The following is a 23,454-nucleotide window of genomic DNA, read 5'->3' as shown; positions in this document are numbered from 1 at the left end:
ATATATATATATATATATATGTCTGTAAACATACAATAAAAATAACTTCAAATATAAGACACATTATTTCTTAAGATTTTACAGAATGCTACGTATATTTTTTATAATAAATTATCGTATATAAAATTATTTTCTCATTAAACTTTAAATTAAATCATAAAAAGATCCTATTAATAGATGTGTCCTACCTCCACATGGCCTTAAGCTGGTCGCAGGTCGGTTCGTCAGGTTTGAGATCCCTGTCTCTCACCCTGGCTGGTCTGGGAGACAGCAGCGGCTCCTGGTCAATGCGCTGGCTGACCGCGCAAACGCAGACACACGCCAGGATTATGGAGCGCAGAATAGACATACTGAAAACAAAAAGTATGCTAAGGAATCTTTGCTTCAACAAATTTAATTTTACCCTCCGAAATATATTTATCTGTTTATATATTTTTTTTTAATTTATATTCTGAGTATTAACGTTAATGTGTAACGTAGGTCGGTATTGGATGCGAGATTGAATTAAACTCGCTTTATCCAGAATATCGGGCTTAAAGAGATAAACCAATGAAAGTTTCACGTCCTTAACAGCCTGTTCTATTTTAATATGGTCTCTGTTCGTAAGGTGCATGGTAATTTCTTTGTACATCACTTATTTTTATAACCTCATACTACACAGCAGTCAGTTGTAAAAAGCTGAGTGAACTGATATAAAAGGGGCTCCTCATCTGAGCATGTCTCAACTTTATTGAACACGCTCGAACTCGTCATATGGATGTCTGTATTATCTTCTGACATGACGTAATGGGAACACCGCGGTTTTCCTTACACATGTTCACTGACGGATGTTAATCTATTTATTATACTATCAGCTTCCTACGGTTTCGCGTGCGGATATGTTAAAGTTGAATAAAACAACATATTCTATTTTTGTATATATGTTATGTATATAGTTTGTCTAAGGACTATCACTGAAATCTAATATATATTTTTACTTTATGAAGGACTGAACTTCAATGCTTTACAAACTTAAATTTCGAATCTTTTCTGAAGATTTTTTTTTTAATTTAAAAACAATATAAAGAATTTTGGTTTTCTAGTAACTTTTCACAGTTACACTTGTAATATAAACACCAAAGCATATGAGAGATTTTCAAGGCTAGGGGGTCTAATAAGCCGTTAAAATACCAAAGTTATGTTTAATAGTCATGAATATTCGAAAATAACAGTGAATATCACCTGTTTCAAATCAATACATCTGCACTAGTCAAATAATCGATCTCGACCGGCAAGACCTTGAGAAGGAAGGGGTCAGAACAATAGCTTTAGATTGCATCCAGAAAGCTTCGTCATAGTCTTAAGTCATCAATCCCACAATACCGTAAAATCTCTATGGTCTAGGTTTAATTAGTTCTAAATGCAAAGTTAAGATTCGATTTATACAAATACAAGCAATGAAGGTTCACAACATCATCGGATTTTTCTGGCAGAGCAAACCGAATAGACTCAGATGCCAGAAAACTAAAGTAAAGAGGAATTAAAACGTTGAAATAGATATGGGCCCATCAGTCTCCAGGCGGTAAAAAAATTGTTGTAGTCGAAACTTGTTAGAGTGGAGAAGGAGTTGAGGTAAAGTTAGTGTAAACTTAGTTAATGGTGGTGGGTGGAAGCTGCTTGCGAGCTTTAAAGGACTTGGACAGTAAGCACTTAAGGCTTTCACGTTCGGCAGTGGACGGCAGTCGTCTTATTTGATTTGATTGATTGACACTAGTTAAAAAAAACGCTTAAGAAATGTCGTAATAAAAATGCTAAATTCTTATATTAAAATCTCATTAATTCACAAATTATTATAATAATAAGACATGAAGAAATTTTGTTATATGAAGCATAGTGTACAGAATTGTGAATTCTTTTGCCTCACTGACGGAAGAAAATAAAATTTCAAATCTCAAAATGTTTTTATTTTATGCTATTTATTATAAACTTTTTGCTTTACAATTTTTAGGGTAAAATAATGGGCGCTCTCGCACAGAAATAAAGTTCATAAGCCAAGACATAAGTCCTGAACTAAACAAAGAGTTATGTACAAATTAAAAGCGAGCGTAATTGAGATAAAAGAGTTGTTCCAGATGAATAGCTTTTGAACAGCTCATTACAAATGTATTTCCGGTTAAAAAACTTCTGTGAGGACAAATTAACTATTTAAACACATTAATTCTTTTGGTTTAATAAAAGTCAAATTGTTATAAAAAGATAAAAAAACGCCACTTATTTTGTGTCAAAAGAAACAATTAGTCACAATTCTGAATTATTTTTTATGTGGATTTAAATGGGACTTTGAAAACTTTTGTGCAGAGAATATTGCAGTGGTAGTATCAAAGGTTTTATTGCTCTAGAAATAGATAGAGGTAATCCAGGAATTAAAACAGATCACTGAATATTTATTTGAATAATTTAATTGGTTCAAAACTGGACTGAATCGATTGGGTTCGGTAAATGAACCCACGCTTTTAACCTAAAAATAATATAGTCGAGTAACAAATATTTGTAATAAAAAAAATGTTTATCAATGAAATATAAGTAAATAAATTGAAAGTGTTTCTACAGAAAAATGTATCAAAAACTAGAAAAATATTATCAACTATAAAACGCAACGCTATATTTACGATTCAATATTAGTTAACCCAAAGAAAGTATAAAAATATGTGTAAAATGTTTATGTTAAATCTTTGAACTCAAGTTCTATCTTACACCGGATATATCTGGTGCGAACCGGATATTGCCTCAGGACGGAGCGGCGCTACGTACCCCGTAAGCCTTTCAATGAAAAATGATCTCGCAATTTACTTACAATACAGTTGAGATTTTGTTATTAAGCACTTTTATCTTTAGGAAGTGTTTTGTTATAGCATAATGTTTACTGTTTGTTAAGACTATAATACTAATAGAGGTTATCTTGTAAGATTAATTTTTTTTATGGAAAATAATATTTTAACTTATACTTAAATGAGATATGTGAAAATTATATCTATAGCTGTCGTTATAACGAACACTCAGTAGGGTGACGTTGGCGTATTTGAATTCTAAATATAGTTTCGTGGGTGGATGTCATATGTGTATTTTGCTTTGATGGTTTCATTTTACATAGCAACCATTTTTAGGGCGTCTATACACGAGATTTATATTTAAAAAAAAATGATTATGAATCATATAAAAAATTAAACATTAATAATGTTATCTTTCAACCTAAAAAATTTTTGGAAATTTAATATAGAAGTTTTTATTCACCATAAAGAAAATCACAGAAAATATAGTTTCGGAGAACTTTCTAGAACTGGAAACGTGTTCGGAACTTGGTTGACGATGTCAGAGTTAATGTAACAAAACTTTCTTCATATACAACCCGGTGTCTGTTGTTTGTCTTTCTGTTTAATTAATTTATATTAACAATAGTACAAAGCTGTAGTGTTAAAAGGACCGGTAAACCCTAACAAATGGACCACGACAAAGCGGTTTTCGTCTATTTCTGTAACAATAAAGATATTACCAACATTGCCAACGATATTCGTATTCGGTTTAAATTCGAGTTTTCATATATTCACATCCTTTGTTGCCTTTTCGAATTTATTGTACGTTTTGTGAATAGTTGTTGAATGTCAATATATATTTATTTCTTTTGCAATTTATACGTTTATTATGGTCGTATTTTAATTTAACAATGAAGGATTTTAGGAATGGGATATATTTATTGTAAAGGATTGATGGATAGGATTTATTTATTTCAAAGATTCGGCGTCACTAGTAATTAATTCCAAAGAGTTAAAACACATAATTTATTATGTACTTATGTAATTATTTTTATTTTTTATAATCTTGTGTTTATTTTAGCTACAATCCGTATAGTTGCTGTTTTTTTTAATCATAATCTGATGATATTGATAAGATTTAATCTTGTTTATGAAAAAATGTTTTGCTAAACAATACTAAGGCTAAAACAAAGTCGAGACTGTAGTGTGTTGCCAGTCGAGTTAATCCGATACGATCATCCATTTATGGAAAATAAAATCTCTGACGTGATCTACCCACGTATTGAAAGGAATTAATTATAAAATTTTATTAAATCCCAGCTTTATCTATAAATAATTTTATTATTCTCTTTAGTGTTGTCTCTAATGTTTATTTAAGTATTTTCTGGGCCATGCAAAACAGGGACTTCAATTATAATTCCGAAGGACCTCTTACATATAATACTATAATACTATAATACAACCAGCAGTCACGATCCTACATACATTTCTAGAATTCAATTAAGCCAACGTTTACGTACCAACTAAATTAAAATTCAAGCCATTAACAATTCTGTAGTGAATGGCAAGCGTAATTAATGCTCTAGGGACATTAAAGGCATCTGGCCCGAGTCATTAGTAATTTTTCTTCTTTCCAATGGTAATGGTAATGTGTATTCAAATTTTTTGTTATATATTACATTTTCTTATGCTTTAAATATATATCTTACTGGATACCATTAGAGAAATAAAAATATTAGTGGGTATCAAATTTATTTAATATAAGTGAGAAAATTCAAATTCACATCTCGTCTGCCCGTGATCACAGTGGCTGAAAAGTAATCGAAATGTCAAAGTGTGTAGATTTAAAAAAAAAATAATTCGTAGTATAATTCGAAAAACATTAGTTTCATTCAAATGAATACTCGCGAAAGTCTTAGATCCTATTAAGTGAGAAACTTTTGTTATGTTAATATAAAAATTCTTTTAGAAATCAATTTTACGCTCAAGTTATTTTGTTTTTCCTTATAAAATAATAAGAATTTTAAAATTAATTTTGTACAAGAAGAGTTGTAGAGGAATTTAAAACAGCTGTTGGCTTTTAATTTACCTGTATCGTACAAAATACGGCATACACCGAATGTATTAGACTTAGCTAAGCTATAAGCTTGTTGATTGAATTTTCTGTTATTCTACATATATTATAAATGTACATGTTTGTATGGTTGTACATATTAACTTTCAAAAAATATACCTTACTTAGTAAAATTTCAAATAGGCAAGCAAAACCACGGGACAGATCTAGATTGGTATATTTTAGAATGAGTTATCAAAGGAAACTTTTAAGTGCGTAAAAAAATATCATTTAAAAGTGATCATAGTGAAATAAAAAAATTCCCCTTTAGACTAAAACTATGCTTTATTTTAAGATCAATGTTTTTATATTATCATTTTATCGTCTTACAACAAAGTAGCAAAAGTGATATTCAAAACGCTTCTGAACAGCCCTCACATTCATTCATAAGATTTTCTTGTAATTTTACATTCAACAAAGAGTTGAAACTACTTTAAATTTCTATGAGCTATTCTTGGAAGTTGGAACATTCCTCCAATCAGAACTATTGTTTTACATAAATGCACTAAGCACAAAGTTTTCTTTGAACTGATCCTTGTTTGAATGAATATTTAAAATAGCTATATAAACTTGTATAAGCTGAGCTATGAGATAATTTTAATTTATATTTTCACGTGTTACATTCAACTGTTTTGATTAGATTTTTTTTTACTAACCCGTACATTATGCATCATAATTTCAACTACTTTTAGTAATGCCTTCTTATCGAAAGTTAATTAAGAATTTAAGTAAACTTCTGAAAGTCTCTCCTACAGCCTTTGCATTAAATCCAGAGTTTGTTAACAAATTTCGCAAACAAGAAAGCCTACCATCTGTGTACTTTTTACATGATTAAAGGCTTTGTGGTAACCATATTGCTGTGTAGGATTATTAAGTGAGGCATGAGATAACGCCGAGTGTTGTTCTTTGTGATTTATTAATTAAGAAAAGATGGACTAGCACGTATTCTAGCTGGTGTTTCGAGATGTGGGCACCAAAATTAAAAATCTGTCTCATCGAAGAAAGTAAAGATTAATTGTCACCAAGGTGGGTTAAGGGTCAAAGCTGATTAAAGGCCTATCCAATATACTTGTTTGATTTTCTAGATAGTTAAGCACATCCTCAACATGTTTTAGATTATCAAGTAAAAGGTTCTAGTATTTTTTTAAATTAATAACCGAACAGAAAATATCGTCAGTCAGAATGAAATGATGGCTATTATACTGGATATTGAAATGGCATATGATCGGGGACGGCAGAGCACACTTCAGTTAAAGCTGCAATCATGCGGGTTGCACGCTGAACTATGCATTTGGATGGCTGGCTTCCATTCCCTATCAGCATATTCGTCGTCCTGCTAGTCAAAGTTACTTGCTTCAAAGCAGATTAATAAATTTAATGTTTTCCTATCATGACTTTCATTTATTCTGCATTAAAAACATTAATTAAGACATGTTGCAACACCAAAGACATGCCATGCTATGCAAGTGATAGTATAATTTATTTACATATTGAAATAGAAGTATCCTTTGCAATAAGCAGAAGATCGCAGAAATAGATTTAAGACTAAAATTGAAATTTCATAGAACCAGGAATGTTCAGAGAAATTATTATATTTGTGCTTTCAATATCGTTTACATAATATTAAACTTAGTCAGTCTTAAAACAAATTTTATGACTGTCTTTTCTTCACGCAAGAGCCGTATTTCAAATTGTTTTCCTGTCGAAGTTTCTCTGAGAAGAACAAGGATGAGTATTTATAATGTAGAGTGTAGGAGCTATTCAAAAATGGGAAAGGGGGAATATCTATTGGTAATATACTATGCATATATACTTTGCTTTGGACATCCACTATGGACACGAAAAGAAGAAAGGAAGATAGTTTAGGGGCGACACTGAAGATAAACGGAATTGTGAGTTTTATAATTTCGCCTTTAACATACCAAGATTGAGATGACCCCAATTCGAGATCGACTGATGATCGACACAGTTATACAAATATAAAATTGTATATATAATCTTAGTATTTGTGTAATTTTCAACGGATAAATTCACCCACGCTTACAAAACATTCACAAAAACAGTATTAATAAAAATATCATATTATCAAGTCGATGTCGGACAATGCTTTGTATAATCCCGTTTTATAATAATAACATTTTGACGCTCTGAGCGCTTGATTCGCCCCGATGGCTTTGTTAAATTTAAATTAGCTCTAAAAACAGAATTCTATAGAAGAACTAAAATAATATATTTACAAACATGACTGATATTAAATACCGTGGCTAGGGTTTTCAGTCTTATTATTAAACATTCTAAATATAGATGAATGGTGTTTCATAAAAACGCGACTATTATTTTACTAAATTGATTTAATTTTGATATTATACTGACAAATATGAGATTTTACTAAATTTATTATTATGGTAGTATAGTATGTGTGTACCCAAACACCAAGAACGTCTGAATAGTAGACTAAGATTTTACACAATTCGATTAGACAGTCTATTTTTAGCTAGATAATTCATGGACTGATATGTAGGTTAGTTTATCTCCTGAATCTGAGAAACAGTACAGTAAACTTCAAACTATAGAAGTCAAGGGAAAACGTAACTGCCTACAAGAGCAAATAAATTTTTATCCATGAAATGTCAGTCTATAAAATACAAGATGGGGTTGAAATTAGTCCTTTTTCCTGGAATGCAAACAACGCATAGACGATTAAAAATATGTGATCACATTAACCAATATAATGAAATATATCTTCTCTGTAATAAAACCAGTACTTATCAGTTTTACGGCGTAGTCGCTACTTGATAGTTGGACAGTTTCGTGAACCAACATTAAGCACAAAATTTTGCACATTCCGTGGGCCTCTAAATTTTCGTATCGCTCTCAACAACATCTGCCGCAATAAAACACCCAACCATAAATTTGCAGCCTACTTTCAACGCCATAGCATAAACTGTAATTTTGTGTAATGGAAGACAAATGACTTGTGGACGAAATAAATTGATTTTTTTCTGTCTTTTCTTTATAAATACATACATATATAGTTTTCAAAAACTCTATTTTTATCAATTGTGAATTTTATAAGTTCTTACATACATTTTAATGTTGGAACAGGTTATATTTAGACGTTTTGCGTTTTTTTTTCGCTCATGTATATTAATTTTACGTAAACATAATTTTTATTATGAAGAATTTAATTCTATCATCACTAAGGGTAATTATTATTCGTAAAATATTTCAGTACTTTTACGGTATAGCTTAGAGGGAACATTTCAGAGAATTTTCAACTTTTGCTTACGTTGGTGGGTATCAGAACGTGAAATCGTTGGGTTAGCACTCCGAATAATGAGCACTTTCAAAAATAAACTAACCGAAGATGTACCGTGATTTATATTACGTAATACAAAACAATTATTGAACATTTCAACCGACAAATGGTAAAATAATTCGTGAACCAATAGTTTTATTGGTCTATATCAAAAAAATAATCAGAAATAGAGCAAACAATATCCCAAATTAATGCGAGGTAATAACTCTTAGCCAGTATAATTTACTTATAAATTAACAAATACCGTATTTCTCATAAACTTGTGGCAAACTTCTCGTATTTATTTCGGGACCGTGAAATATGGTCGGAGTAACGCTCGAACGAACAAAGACTGATTTTGGCACAGACTTTTCGCTCTATTAGTTTACGTATGGTTTATAAAACATACTCTTGTATATAACAAATTGAATTCCTGCCTCTTTTACGCATTGGAATAACATCAAAAATTTTATATTTACTGTTCATTATGTTGACTTAGGTCAGTCGGAGACAATTTAATATTCATATCAGAACGTAACTTATATATCAAAGGTTGTAATAAAATAAAACGCTAAGGACTCTTTCAGCTAAATCTAAGTTTCATATTAGCAGAAATTTTAATAAATATTTGAGATTAGAGACGAGATGAAAGTATTTCTATGAATTCAACGTGCGGGTTCTGGCTTCACCGACATAATTCACGGACTATAAAATCATTTTTAATAGTGTACAAAGAAAAACTAATATAGACTCGGCATACAAAATAGTTTCTGGTTAAATTAAGCTCTCATTTGTATAGCTTTAGGGGAACGGATAAACAGATTATGCAAATACGTGTAAACAATTACTTTGTTTGCGCCAGCCTTGAACTGCATGTACATGTGGGACGTGACTTTATTTATGACTAGGTGCTTCTAAAGTTTAATTTTGGAATGTGTAGCTTAAATCAAAACTACCTCACAAAATTTAAGATTACAAATTCCCTACATTTCACTTAGTTGAAGTCTAAGTAAAATTATTCTATAAGACTTTAGTCCCTGTTATTTTATAACGTAAGCTGTAACAAGTAGACTACTTGAAAAGTTTAACGAAAATCCGCTTGTAGTTTTTTATTAGAGGAGTTAAAAATATCCTTACAAAACTTTAACATTAGCTGTAGTTGGACTTAGCGAGTTTAGACTTTCTAAGTGTTTAAAGGACTATGTTTTAAAAAGATTTCAATCGAGAGGTATTTTTATTGTCACATAATTATAATATTCGTTTGATGTGTTATTCAGAAAAGATATCGAATTTTATGTCAATATATAAAAAAATACCTAAAAATATATATATGTACTAGTTTTTGCCCCCGACTTCGTCTGCGTTAACTTCAGAGCTGCCGTTAGAGAAATGTACAAAGTGTGTTTTCAAACAAAATACTGAAAAGTAGGTTGTAACTGAAAATTGAAAAGGTTGCAATGTAGGCGTTGAAACATTTTCACCTTTAATAATCACTCCAGCACCACCTGTCGGGCTGATTTGTAAACGTAAACCATCTTGGGCGCTACATACAAAAAAAAAACAATTCAAATCGATCCAGCCGTTAAGGATTTCTCCTTAGTGACATACAAACGAACAGTAGAATTATGCGCATAAAGATTGGAATACATTAACTTTTCGTTAATAGTGGGCATGGGATTTAAGGTTGTATTTGCGTGATAGAGTAACAAAAAGACAGATAACAACAGTACATTACGTAACTCGCATAATGTTAGCTTGTTGAATTTTACGATTTAGCCAGCGCTGGTGGGCGTTACTCTGATCTCGCGAGTGCTGTAGGCGTATCATTCTAATTTTAGTTTTCGTTATACTTGCATATTGAACCTACGTTTTCAGTGAAATATATTTGCACTGCATACGCTTTGGCTTAAAATGTTTTGAGAGTAAACAAACGATATACATTTAGTGTAAACATTCATCCGAACTGTTTCATGAATCTAGCTAATGTAAGCATTATCTTTATATAAGGATTTAAAGAATAATATATTTCTTCATTATTTAAATGTATATTTAAATATTCTAGTAATATAAATGATTCGATTCTAGCTCTACCAGGACCTCGTTTCCAGTCACTTAAAATTTTCTCTAATCAATAATTTGCTGCCTTCCATATTTTATGATCTGATGATGATTTTATAGATACTACTGTTATCTAAAAACTGCGTGATAGTATTTTAATTTATATCAATAAAATTATAGGTAAAATATCATGAGCGTATTGAGGTCAGACCGTAGTATAAAATGTGCTCAAGTCACATACTATCTACATATCTTGTGTTTTATGTATATTAAAAAGTTATAAGTAAATAAATAGAAATACAATGTGTTTGTATGAAAATATTTTATCTCTTGTATTTGATTTTATTTTTATTTCTTCTAATCTTTTTTGCTACGCTTCATTTAGTGCAGCCTCGCTGGCGGTGTTACAGATAAATTGTCACAATACTCGGTGTCCGGTAGCGAGACTATTCCAGCCAGACGAATTGATCGAGATAAAACCTTTCTTCGCAGAATCTCGGATGTCTTAGTTGCATTGGTCAATTTGCTGCCTCTGCGAGATTTATTACACGACTAACACCGTTGACAATTTTAATAGAAGACTTTTGTTGAAGAAGTATTAGAAAAAAAAAATTACAGTCTTTGGGTTCATTATAATTTAGATTTGAGTTTTTGACAATTGACATACACGTGAAATACAAATCCAAAAAAATAGTCATTGCTAGTCCTATAAGAGGATATTATCTTTCAAAAAATTTACGAAATGGGATTTTATTGGTAGGTATTTTACTATAACATACAAAACGACAAACATATTTTCTGCATTAAACTTCCTTCTTTTCAAAATTCTAATCTTTTAAATTTCTCTCAACTTCTACACTATATTTCGTATATAAGAAAATTTAAATGTCAAAGAAGTCTATAAGAATTGAATTCAATTCACATTCAAGGCAGAAAAACTCAAAAGTAAAAAAAAAAACAATCCTATTAATTTATTAAAAATGTGCTAGGTCCAAATAAAGTTGTCACTAAGAGAGCACTTAGCGTACCAAGATCTTTAACAAGTAAAACCTTCCATACTTATATGCGATTTCAAATAAGAATTTAAAACCAAGAAATCTAGGAGCATCCGAATTGATGTATGTATTTCTTTTAATACAATCCAAATGTTATATTCTTCTGTTCTCTTCTTTCCGCTTTCCCTCTTGATTATATTTCGTTACTCAACTTTTCCTAATTTATTTGGTTATTCAAGGACTATTTAAATCGTCTACAATACTTTTAAAATGAGATTCAGTTTTAATAAAAAGTTGATAGGTTGCTAGTTCAGATATAGAATTCAAATATCTTTTTTCGTTTTTTCGTATTAATATTTTTTTTCATTTGAATTTTTATATGAAATCGTAAATAGTATATTCATAGACCCCTAAATTTCTCAATGTCAGTTTGTCTACAACTAATTCAGCTATTTGCTTTCAGTTGAAAGTATGTATTCTTATTAAAATTTATATATTTGTATTCTTGTTATAAATTAAGTTTTTTTTGGTCCTTAATAATAATTATTTTTTTGTCTAAGAACTATATTTTATACCTATATCATTAAATTATCCTGGACACGTCTTATGATATTCAACCCTTCTCAAGATGTGCCTTCCAGACATATTCAAATATAATAAAATAAGGAATACGATAAATGTTTTACTTTTGTAAGAAAAATACGAAATAAAGTTATATTTTATTGTTCTTTTCTGTAAACAAGAAGCTCAATTACAAATCGAGGACAAAATGAAATGTGGGTAGGACGGCCGTCCAAAAAACCAACACGAATTTCGTGACGGCAATATTAAACTAGTGTTTTTAGGGATATCTCTACTTTATATTTCAGTTTATTTAAGTGTACGACCAGATTGTATTATATTATTTTATTATTATGTAACGATTTTTCATATTTAGTATTAGGACTATTTTTAAATATTTTAAAACGATATAAACGGAAAGATTACAAAACATTACTAGAAGATATAGCTATGAACATTATTATATGTCCACATCCCCAGGTTCGTCATCATCATCACCCTATCGAAGCCCACTGCTAAACAATGGCCTCTTCTCGCATGGAGAAGGTTAGAGCATTAACCGCCACGCTTGCTCAAGACGGGTTGGCGATTTCAATCTTATAATTTGAAATTATAAGACCAGGTTTCCTCACGATGTTTTCCTTCACCGTCCGTCAGTGGTGTCTAAATACTCTTAGAAAGTACATATGACTCGGAATAGGTTACTAATTCTATATCAGATATTAGTAAGTAATAAAGACTAAGCATATTCTGGATAAGGTTATATATTTCGACATGTGTAGTTTTTTTATTATCAAGAACCTAATAAACCTAAACTAAAAGGTGAAGCATACGATAATACAAAGCTTTGACGAATTACAGATGAAACTTAAAAAAAAACTTATGCAAAAACGCGGTAACAGAACTATATAATATTTGATGAGAAATGAAAAGATATGAAACTAATCAAAATTGTAGCGATTAATGTAAACTACAATTATAATAACCTCTATGAGTCACTGAATGTTGCTCAATAAGTAGGCGTAAGATAGTTCGGAGTTAATAAATAAAAATAAAGACGGAAACATGTTTCAACTACTCGTACATCAAGCACTTCACACGAAATTGGCAGCACAGAACGTTTAAGGGTGGACGGACACAAGCTCAACTTGAACAATACATACAACATACGTGTTATAACGTGAAGAGGAAAAAGAATTGTTTTTCTGTAAAGGATAGAGAATATCACTTCACGATTAAGGAAGCACAAAATTTTGACCTACTTACTACATAAGTTTTGGTATTCCCTAAGTATTGATCTGACATATCCCATTTCTGATAGTGAAATAGAGGATACTAGCTGATTTGTCTTACTATTAGAGCCGTGAATGTAGACAATATAATGTCGCCATCAGGTTGAAGTCCACTATTGTATTATTCTAAACTGTAACTGGTGAACCCTAACCTTGTAGATTACACGAACGCTACGTAACCAGTGTATTTGAGTAGAGAAAGAACTTAATAAATTACAAACATATACTTACGTGTAACATGAGATATAATTTTAATACATTAAGAAGAGAATGACAAATAAATATTTTCACGAATATTCCAGACGGGAATTTTGGGAACTACGCGATATAATTCCCGCATCCAATTTCTATTAACGAACAACTTGTCACACGATGGCCCTTCATCCTGTCGTAAATCTACTCGTATCCAGACGAAGCCATTCGCTTCCTCCTTCCTCATGACCACAGCAAGAGATTTGAACAGTTTGCCCTCGTCTGTGTTTCCTTCGAGTTATAATTTGGATGTTCAAGGAAAGGTTGAGTAAGCTAATACTGAGTTATTTTGATCAACACCTTTCAACGGGTGGAATGTCAGTCGAGCGCTAATCAGTCGACATAAAAAATAATAATAATACAAACACGGATGCCAATAAGATAATGAATTGTATCAAATAAGACAATAAAAAGAATGTCATCAATATAATTTTTCACGAGTTAGTTTAAATATCTTATACAAACTTCCCAATATTATCATGAACATATATATATATATATCGCAGGAACATCGTAGTCGCTTCCACATTCGAGGTTAATGAAATTAACGTTCCATTTTGCCTGTAAAATAACATTACAGTATGCACTTCGTTTTAAGCGAAGGGCGAATGTTTCATATAATTCAGTTACTTTGTTAATTGAAAGCGATGGATTAATAATAATAGTGTTGTACATGATGGAGGACTAGCGGAATTTTATTTTAATATTTATATTAATAATTTTATAGTAACGAGAGTTTAGCGCGTATGTAGAGAACACGCAGATCAGAGTAATAACGTCAAAATCAACATTACTAGTTATTTAATTATAATTTTAATATTTTTATGAAGATTGGAAAAATATTTTTACTATGATTTTATATAAGACATTTATAGTTTTTTGGTGATTTATCTTTTTCGATGTTACATATCTTTTAAGTTTTACACATTTTTTTAATACCCAAATATTCTTTAATATTATTACGGATTGTTTGTTGTAGAATTTTAAAGAGTTGAAAATTTAACCCAAAAAAAAAATTACCAAAAAAACTCTTGTAAAAGTTTAATTTTGTTCAGAGATGCTTGATCTATTAAAATAAAACTTTTCTTCGTAAATTTTTTAATACGTTTAATTACTTAAAGGTATAAAATTGCTTACTAAACCATATTAACATTATTTCCATCAGGGAGAGTCTTTTATTAACAATTGTAAAACGTATAATAATTCGGTGTTATTAAATAAATTACGAATAATGTATGAGTAAATAGCCATATCGTAATGGAACGACAGAAGACTGACATAACATAGCATTAAAGAACGAATGGAAATATAATGAAATAATTGATTCATTCATTCAATAAAATCAATTTTATGATATTAAGACGTAGAATTCCGTGTTTAATTATAGTTGTAATTTTTTTGTTTGCTCTTAAATATATGTTTGAGTATATATATATATAAATACTTATTAAACAATTTCAATACTCAAATAAAGGGACGTAATTAATATTACGTGGATTAAAGTAATCCTTTCCAATGAAATAATATGAAATCCTACATAAATTATGAAGCAATTAATTAAAGTACGTTAAAACATTAATTAACGACACTTATGAATTCCGACTTTTAATTTATCCGACCCTCAAATTAGTCTGTTCTCGATCCTATCTCCGTGTTTAATTTGTTATACAAATCTGTTATAATAGGACCACAGTGCCTGTTGAATGTTAATTTCTAATCCACATATAAAATTAAGCGAAAAATTTTAAGTTAAATTTATTTAATACATAAAAATTTATGATTATCGTAAACAAAAATCTACTTTTAAGTTCAAAGGGAATAAGTCTTTAAAGTAATGACGTGCATTCCAGAAACGTCAAATTATAATTTTTAACATAGAAGTAATCTAGTAAATGTTCTTGACAATCTAGCTGTCAAATGATCTTGAACGTTCGTTTGTCATTTGAATAAAGTGTCAGTTGACATTTAAATAGTTGGTGTTGCCATATATCATAATCATTGTTCCTGTCAAATGTGGTCTTTCATTTTTATGTAAAAAACTTTTCATATTATTACTCACTGAAAATCCGTCATAAAATATGCAAATGTAATACAAACATTATAATATTAGTAGTTCTGAATACAAATGACGCAAGAACTGCCAAGAGATATGATATAATCATTGCAAGATTTAATTTGTCATGCTAATTTTGAAAGCAAATAAAATGTTTAGTTTAAAAAGTTTTTATGGGATTGAATATTATTGTTTCATATAAGTAAAAAAGAAAATAAAAGACAGATTATTAGACCTTAAGGGTTCAGTAAAAGCGTAGTAATGGAACTTGTTGGTTGAATGCCAAATCCTTTCGTGTATGGCTTAAAGATCGCAACAAGCCTTCCTGACTTCATAATATTAGAAATCGACTTGTTATAGATATATGTCTTACATTTTTTGTCCTTGGAAAAAGGTTGTTTTATATTATCGAATTATGTATATATAAAGTAGTTTCGATTGAGAATCTTGATAGTTTATATAAATTTATGAGAAGGTATTGTTTAACCCTCATTGCGAGTTTGTGCCTGTGTGTGTGTGTGCGTGTGTGCGTATGTGTATGTTTCTAATAATAATTAATGTACTTAATGACTACATTACGATGCGAACATCCCATTAGGTCAAACTAAAGCCTTGAGTTGTTAAAGGCTTTAAGTTCCCCTGGGCGTTCTATGTAGAAACTTAGGGTTGCCTATTAACATATTTTAATATGCATTAAGTGTTTTACTTATCTTGTTAATAGCTTTAATGGGGATACTGATATACTTATGTTGTGGCAGACATAATGTAGCACTTCAAGGGTTAGTTATATTGGGTGAAGGTAAAGTGATATTACATTTATATCTTATTTTCTTTATAAGTAACACTTAAGTTCTAAAATTATTATAATTCCATTTGGATGACCACATTTTGTATATCACTGTATTATAAACAATTGAAAAATTGACAACCCTATCGTTATTTCATAGCTGCGGCACTTTGATTTACGCCTGCGACTGAGTGATAGCAAGGATATAATTAACCAACCGCAGTAAAAGAGGAAAATGCTGTTAATTACATTATAGTTGGAACTATAACACCTGTAGAAAACGCTACTATGGTATTATGATAATTTTTAACGCAATCACTAGTCAAAAATAACGGACTCGCTGAAAAATAACGGATATTTCGCTGAAATCCAATTAATTGTTCCATATTTAAATGTGTGGATTAATTGAATTGGATTAATGAAGCGAATGTTTGTTCGGAGAAAATTTTATTGTGTGGGAAGAAGGTATGTTTGCTCATTTATCACAATGAATATCGGATTTAAACAAGAAAATAAAGTTAGTTATTATAAAAAGAACGTTTTGTTAAGACTTTAACAGTCATTGCAAGGACGTAACTAGAAAAAGTATTTTTACATAAAACGTAGAATATACTTATAAATAATTTTAGGTTTCAAGTTAAAAAAAAAATGTCTACAATAATTTTTTCCACGACAAAAGACATAAGACAGGCCTCCTTAAACAAATGACGTCTAAGGTCAATCTCATTCGCCTCTTAAGTTTGACAAAAAATTCGCTTTTTGTCCTATACGATGGATTTTAAATGTTTTTTATATTTCAATAAAATGAACGAAAAATTTAAACAAATCGAATTAGCAACATTAATTATATGTAAGTCCGGCTACATTTAAAGCAAATTATGTGGGTAGATTTTTTTTTTGATGCGTGATAAATTTCAAGTAAATCATTCGAAAATTTGTTGGTCACTTAAGAGCAGGTCAAGTTTAAGAGTAAGTTAAATAAAATTGAGCAATAGAATCATACAACTGACATTTTCACAAGTAAAGGGCAAAAAGGTAATTCCTTTCTGAACTTTCTGAAGTTAGTTAGTTCCTTTCTGAATACTCCATAAAAAACATCTCAGAAAAGATACTTTAAATGTGTTTGAAGGGGAAAAAATCCTTGGGAACATCAAAAGATATGAAAAAATAACAAAAATGTTACCACTTATATCTCAACAAAAATGTTACTCAGACTTTAGGGGCACATTATTTTTAAATGGCCAGCAACCATTTTTGTGGACAAAAACCTCTGCGAACTCATTCCAACACTAGAACTCCAATACACGACACATAGAACTGAATCCGAGTAAGTCTAATTTCATTTCAGTCTCTAGAATTCAGTAGGTACGTCTGTAAAAGACGGATATATTTAAAAAAATCTCTTTCTTTTTATTATTACTATTACAAATGTGGTTTCATTTGAGAATCTCGTAAAAGCATCGTTGATTATATTTAAAATAGAAAGTTTTTTTATTATCTGTTCGTTTGTGTTATAGAAAATCTAATACACAGTATTAACGTCTGCGAGGGAATTTCTTAAAAGCAATGCTTCACGTACGTAACAGTTTTCAGAAAATATATTTCGAACGAAGTACTTACTCGATAAAATAAATCCGTTAAGAGAAAGATTTTGCTCCTAAGATTGTTATGCTACATTCTGTTCTAAAAGATTTCGTAATGTATTCTCTGATAGAACTTTGGACATTTTTATGATACTAGTTATTCACGAGCCACGACTTTGTCCGAATTTTATATGTTTTTTTATTCGTCCCTTATTATTTTTTTACGAATTAAATTGTTCTCAGTTTCATTATAACTAGCCTTTATAGCTGGACAAAATTTGTTTGATATCACAATCGAACAGTCGTATATACGTACTTAATACAGAATTTATTATATTATTATTATATCACTTAATTTCCTTCTGTTCGTGTTGTGCATCACATACCTTTTAATTTGTCCATTTTGCTTTGTTCAATATTTAAGGAATTTTATTTCTTCCTTATTGACGAAATTCCTTATAAAATTTTAATAACACGGCGTTTTTTATTTGTCCCGTTGTAAAATAATATAAATAATAATCTTAAATATGTGAATATTATTTTATCGAAGGTCCATATACTACAAGATGACATTAATATCAATTCTAAACATTTAAAATATCCTTAGACCAATCTATTGCATAACATTTTTATTTAGTACAAGTTATCGCTGAAACTAATTTATAAGAATTACCAATGAATATGAGAAATAGGTTGCTTTATTAGTATTTTTGTAGTAAAGCAAGAAATATCATTGATAGGAACTTTGAATGGGAACGTTATTGATAATTTCTGAGGAGATTTATGTTTAGTTTCTATAAGATTGTCATATAAATACATACATATACATATGTCTCAACATATGTCTCTCTACATATGTTGCAACTGTCATACTGTTCAAGTATAACTAAAATCCATATGAAGTAATATTGTTTAGGAATAGAGAGGAGCTTAGACGGTGGATGTGAGCGTTTAACGCGCGTTAGATAGGGAACCCTTCAACCTACACCTGGGCCGCAAGTCCCAGGCACTGTTGAAGCTCCTCTCCCTGCAACGATGGACCCGGCACCCGCACTGTGAATCCATGGAATGCTAAGAAGTTTCGTCGCCTATCCTATCCGATGAGTCTGTTTACTAGGAAACGAAGAACACCTATTTATTTATCGGATATAACTTATGACAATTGCGGATTTTTCCGATGCAAACTAATCTTACGTAACGATTTATTAGAATGCTTGAATTACAAAATGAAGTTTATATTATAAAAAAAAATATATTAACACTAAGTTCAAACTTTTTTTTTTCGTAATTTAAATTATTTCATGCCTAGTTAATATATTTTTAATGACTGTCCAGTCTGTTTATCAAACGTTAACTACATAAAAGATGTGAGCAGTTACCAGATTTCAATTCAGACGTTATGATCAAAATTATTATTATCAACTATTCTCTTAGCGATACTAAAGAATACTTAAAACTTCAGAACCACTTATAACTTCCTCGTGATCCCGCATGTGGCTTTAAATTTCACTTTGAAAACTTTTTGATAAATTCAAGTTCATTATCTTGAGTATCGATGACATTTTTAATAACTCCCACAATTCATTGACTTACTCAAGTTTTATTTTCACTTGAATTATATGAAGATTCATCATCATCATCATTATCATCATCATCATCATCATCAGCCTATAGGAGCCCACTGCTGAGCAAAGGCCTCTCACATGGAGAAGGTTAGAGTATTAATCACCACGCTTGCTCAAGCTGGGTTGGCGATTTCAAACTTATAATTTGAAATTATAAGACCAGGTTTCCTCACGATGTTTTCCTTCACTGTCCGTCAGTGGTGTCTAAATACTCTTAGAAAGTACATATGATTCGGAAAAGATCACATTGGCACTTGCCAGGTTTCGAACCCGCGCCCTCACGTATGAGAGGCGGTCCTTTTAACCTCCAAGCCACCACGACATTTAATATTTTTATGAAGATTCATTCCTTCTATATAACCATATTAACCTCGCTTATATCTATAAAAGAGTTCTCTGTTAGGTTGTACGCAAACTTTAGGTCGTCACCAACTACATACGTATAATTAAATATGCACCTACCCACATATACCCGGTCGCCTACAGTTCATAATTTCTGTCCGCCATATTCTCGGTTTAATCCTCGCTATGCTTAGGTGTAATGTTAAAATCTTCTTCTAAATCATGCCAACACGATCCTTAGAGAGACGTTGCTTTACAAATCTTTTTCTTAATATATTTATAGTTTCTTGTTCTTTCGTTTCAGCTCCCGTTTTATAATTTATTAAGTTAACTGTCACTTGTTTAAAGGTAAATATCAATTGTAGGTATCATTAACAAATCCGATCTAATTATAAATTTATTTTTTATTTGTTTCAGTACAATGTATATGTTATATATATATAAGTTCCGCATATATGTCGGAATGTTAGATAGTCCTCAAAGTAAATGTGGACGGATGAGAAAGTGTTCGTTGAGTCAACTGAAGAATTTAGACAAGTGGAATAGTGTTCCGCGCTTGAAGTCACTGAAAATTCTTGCATGTACAAGTTGAAATTCAACAGAAAGCACTTTGACAATATTAAAACAAACACTTTTTAAACCTTTATCGTCTCATTTCAGTCTTTTTTAATTCCATTCACGTAAATAGTAAAAAAAAAATTTAAACTCTTCCTTATTAAGCAATAGGTCATACAAAGTTATATATTTGGCTTATGATATTAGTGTGAGGAATTTTCAATTAATAGTTTCAAATACATCTCCGTATGGCAAATATTTCATATAATGAAAAATTTTGTTTACCATAGCGCTCTGACGTGTATTTACTGAGAGTCACATTTCGACAGATGATTCGTTTATGTTTACTTGAGATAAAAATTTATAACATTCCTCGTAAATATCTATTTATTTTTTATATATCAAACCGAATCATGTTTTTTTTTCAAAAATCGTTTGTCATTTATTTGAATTAAGATAATATATTGACAATAAAATTAATCGACGTTTATATGAGTATATATGAGTTTATATGAGTTGTATGAATCGATTATTGGATACCTTAGATGTATTAAATATAATTAATTCGTTTTATTATAAGATTATGAAGCAATGCAAATTTTGTTCGTAAAAAATCTTTCGAAATTTAAATAATTTATCAATAGTTTAAATGAAACTAGTATTATTCGGAACATCTCGTCTGCCCGTGATCACGTTCGCTGCAAAGTAACCGAAACGTCGGGAGTATGTAGTTCTTTACAAAAATAAATCACGCGTAGTATATCCGAATAATACTTGTTTCATTTAAATGAATAAAACTCGCGAAAATCTTAGATCTCATTTATCAATGGTTTTATTTGAATGTAATATTATACTTACACTAATCAAACCGATCATGTTACATCGATCGATAGGTTGCTTACCGTACTTTCTATACAGCTTTGAAATTATTGTCATGGACACATATATATATTATTTTCTTTCTGACCGTACCTACTTAAATAATAGTACCTACCGATCAACTATAACACATTTATAGTAAGTAAATTAATTAATTGTATAATTTAAATAATAAAATTATTTAAGTATTTTGTTAAGAATTTATTATCATACCAACGTTATCTCTAGACGATTCACGTTAGGATGACGCGTGATGAACGTACTATATTATTGGCGATGACGTCAGAGCCCAGAACGGAATAATTATAAACGTAAACACGTAAATGTGTTTCATTCATAAATAAAACTTTATGAAATACTCTGCGTCGTTTCATTTAACACTATAATCACATTTTATCTATTTATTACGATTATCATTAATATACGTGTTAATTTTTTTTTTGTATATGTTATGTTATTTTATATGCGAATATAATAATAACATGAGAAAGTGACTTAGCGAACTCGTCTGCCGTGATCGCGATTGATGTTAAAACCGATACGTCGGGATTACGTAGTTATGATACGATAAAAATGGCGTAGTATCAAAAAAAACTTGGTTTAATTTAAATCAGACGCGAAAATCTTAAATATCGAATAGATTTTTTAATGAGAAAAATATAATAAATATGTATTTATTGTGACCCAATACATAAGCTTATTTGTATATGAGTGCTGGACACTCTTTAACAGCCACGAACGATTCTTATTTAGAAAATGTCACAAAATTTTTGTAAAATTTATAATTAAAATAAATAAATTCTAATAACCAATACAAAAGACAGGCTCTGATTACGCTGTAATTTAATATTATTATAAAGGGGATGCGTTAGATTTATTTCTAATACGCACTTAATCTACGGACATACAAACGTTATCTAGACCACAGTCTAAATAACTTTGTACTTGGCTTGCGCTACGGAGAGAACAATTTCAATTTACGAAAGAATATTACAAAGCATTCGGTGAAAAGTCGCAGAATGTTGATAGGATATTTTATTTTTTTTTCCCGTAAAAATATAAAAAAATAAGAGGTTTTAAACAATAGCTTAATAAGAGAAGGATTGCAGGTTTAAAATATAGAAGAAATAAATTAATTGTATGGTATAGTGAATAAATAAGATTTTTATATGTATTATCATGTTTCAGTGTTTTTTCACAAAATTCATCCAAGTTTCAAACCCAGAAATTTATGTCAAAGAAATCAATATAATTATACGGTCATTACTACGATTGTCTTGTCTGTACTGGCATTAAAATAATAAATAAATACCGGGATTTGAACGTTAAGCGCTTTGTAAAAAATGCAAGTTAAAAATTTATTTTTATATTAAATTTGAAATTCATAATAATTAAGGAAGACCAATTTATTTTTTATATGCTTGGAAGTTTACGACCAATTTATACGACGAGCAACTTCGAACAAATAAAGGCATGATTAAGAAAATTTATGAATAAAAAAAAAAATTATGTACAAATAATAATTAATTCGTGAATATAAATATTAATATTGGAAAATAAATACCCATACATTTATATCAAAAGCTATAAAGTTCTCTGATATATGTACTCATAAATCAAGTAAAATAATTAGGAGTCAGTTTTGAATGATAAAAATTTATTTAAATTGTTATAAATATAATAAGAAATACATAGATTACAATAAAATAACAGACGACCGAATAATTTGTGTGATGTCTCAATACGCGATTCATTTATTTGCGGTTAGGCCGAAACGGTGCCGTCGGGGAAAATAATCTTAACGAACTCACCTGTTACTTCGGCGCCCTCTCGACTGTCAAAGCGGAATGGATCGAGGAAAATTACCTTCCAAAAAAAATCTACAATATATTATTAAATCGCCACGAGATTACGTCAAAACGACATAACCGATAGGCTGTTTATTGTAGATAATTGTCGCCGATCATCACGTGCGGCCGTCGCGGTGACCGGGGTGATACTGACTGGAGTAAAATGGGGCTGAAAGAAATTTACGTAGGTTTGAGATTGTGTGGGTGTGGAGCGAGACGGAGATATGTCACGCTGTGTGGTGTGAAAGAGATGATACTAAGGGCCTTCTTAAATATCTGAAGGGATCGTAGGCCTCGGTACCACGTATATTGGAAAATGGAAAAAAAATGGAATTAATAGTGATGTTCTGGATTTGTCCTAGGTCTGGTTATAACTTGGGAAACAGGAGGCTTTATATGTGTGAGAACCGCTCGTTAAGTTT

The 23,454-nt window shown here is 30.3% G+C and overlaps 1 protein-coding gene across 1 annotated transcript in view; it reads right to left on the bottom strand.

Annotated features, from left to right (window-relative positions):
- The window catches only part of LOC116776015 (uncharacterized), a 41,552-nt gene extending 18,382 nt beyond the window's left edge, over positions 1–23,170 (bottom strand). Inside the window, exons 1-2 of the mRNA XM_061524387.1 lie at positions 22,994–23,170; positions 189–350 (exon numbers count right to left, since the gene is read on the bottom strand). Coding sequence (XP_061380371.1) covers positions 189–349 — 161 coding nt within the window. The 5' untranslated portion in view covers position 350; positions 22,994–23,170. The remainder of the gene's footprint in view (positions 1–188; positions 351–22,993) is intronic.
- Positions 23,171–23,454: the final 284 nt, after the last annotated feature.

This window comes from Danaus plexippus, chromosome 24 (genome assembly GCF_018135715.1).
Source record: "Danaus plexippus chromosome 24, MEX_DaPlex, whole genome shotgun sequence".
NCBI classification, from domain to species: Eukaryota; Metazoa; Arthropoda; class Insecta; order Lepidoptera; family Nymphalidae; genus Danaus; species Danaus plexippus.
Note: the sequence above shows the minus strand (reverse complement) of the source record. Positions and strands in the feature narration are given on the sequence as shown.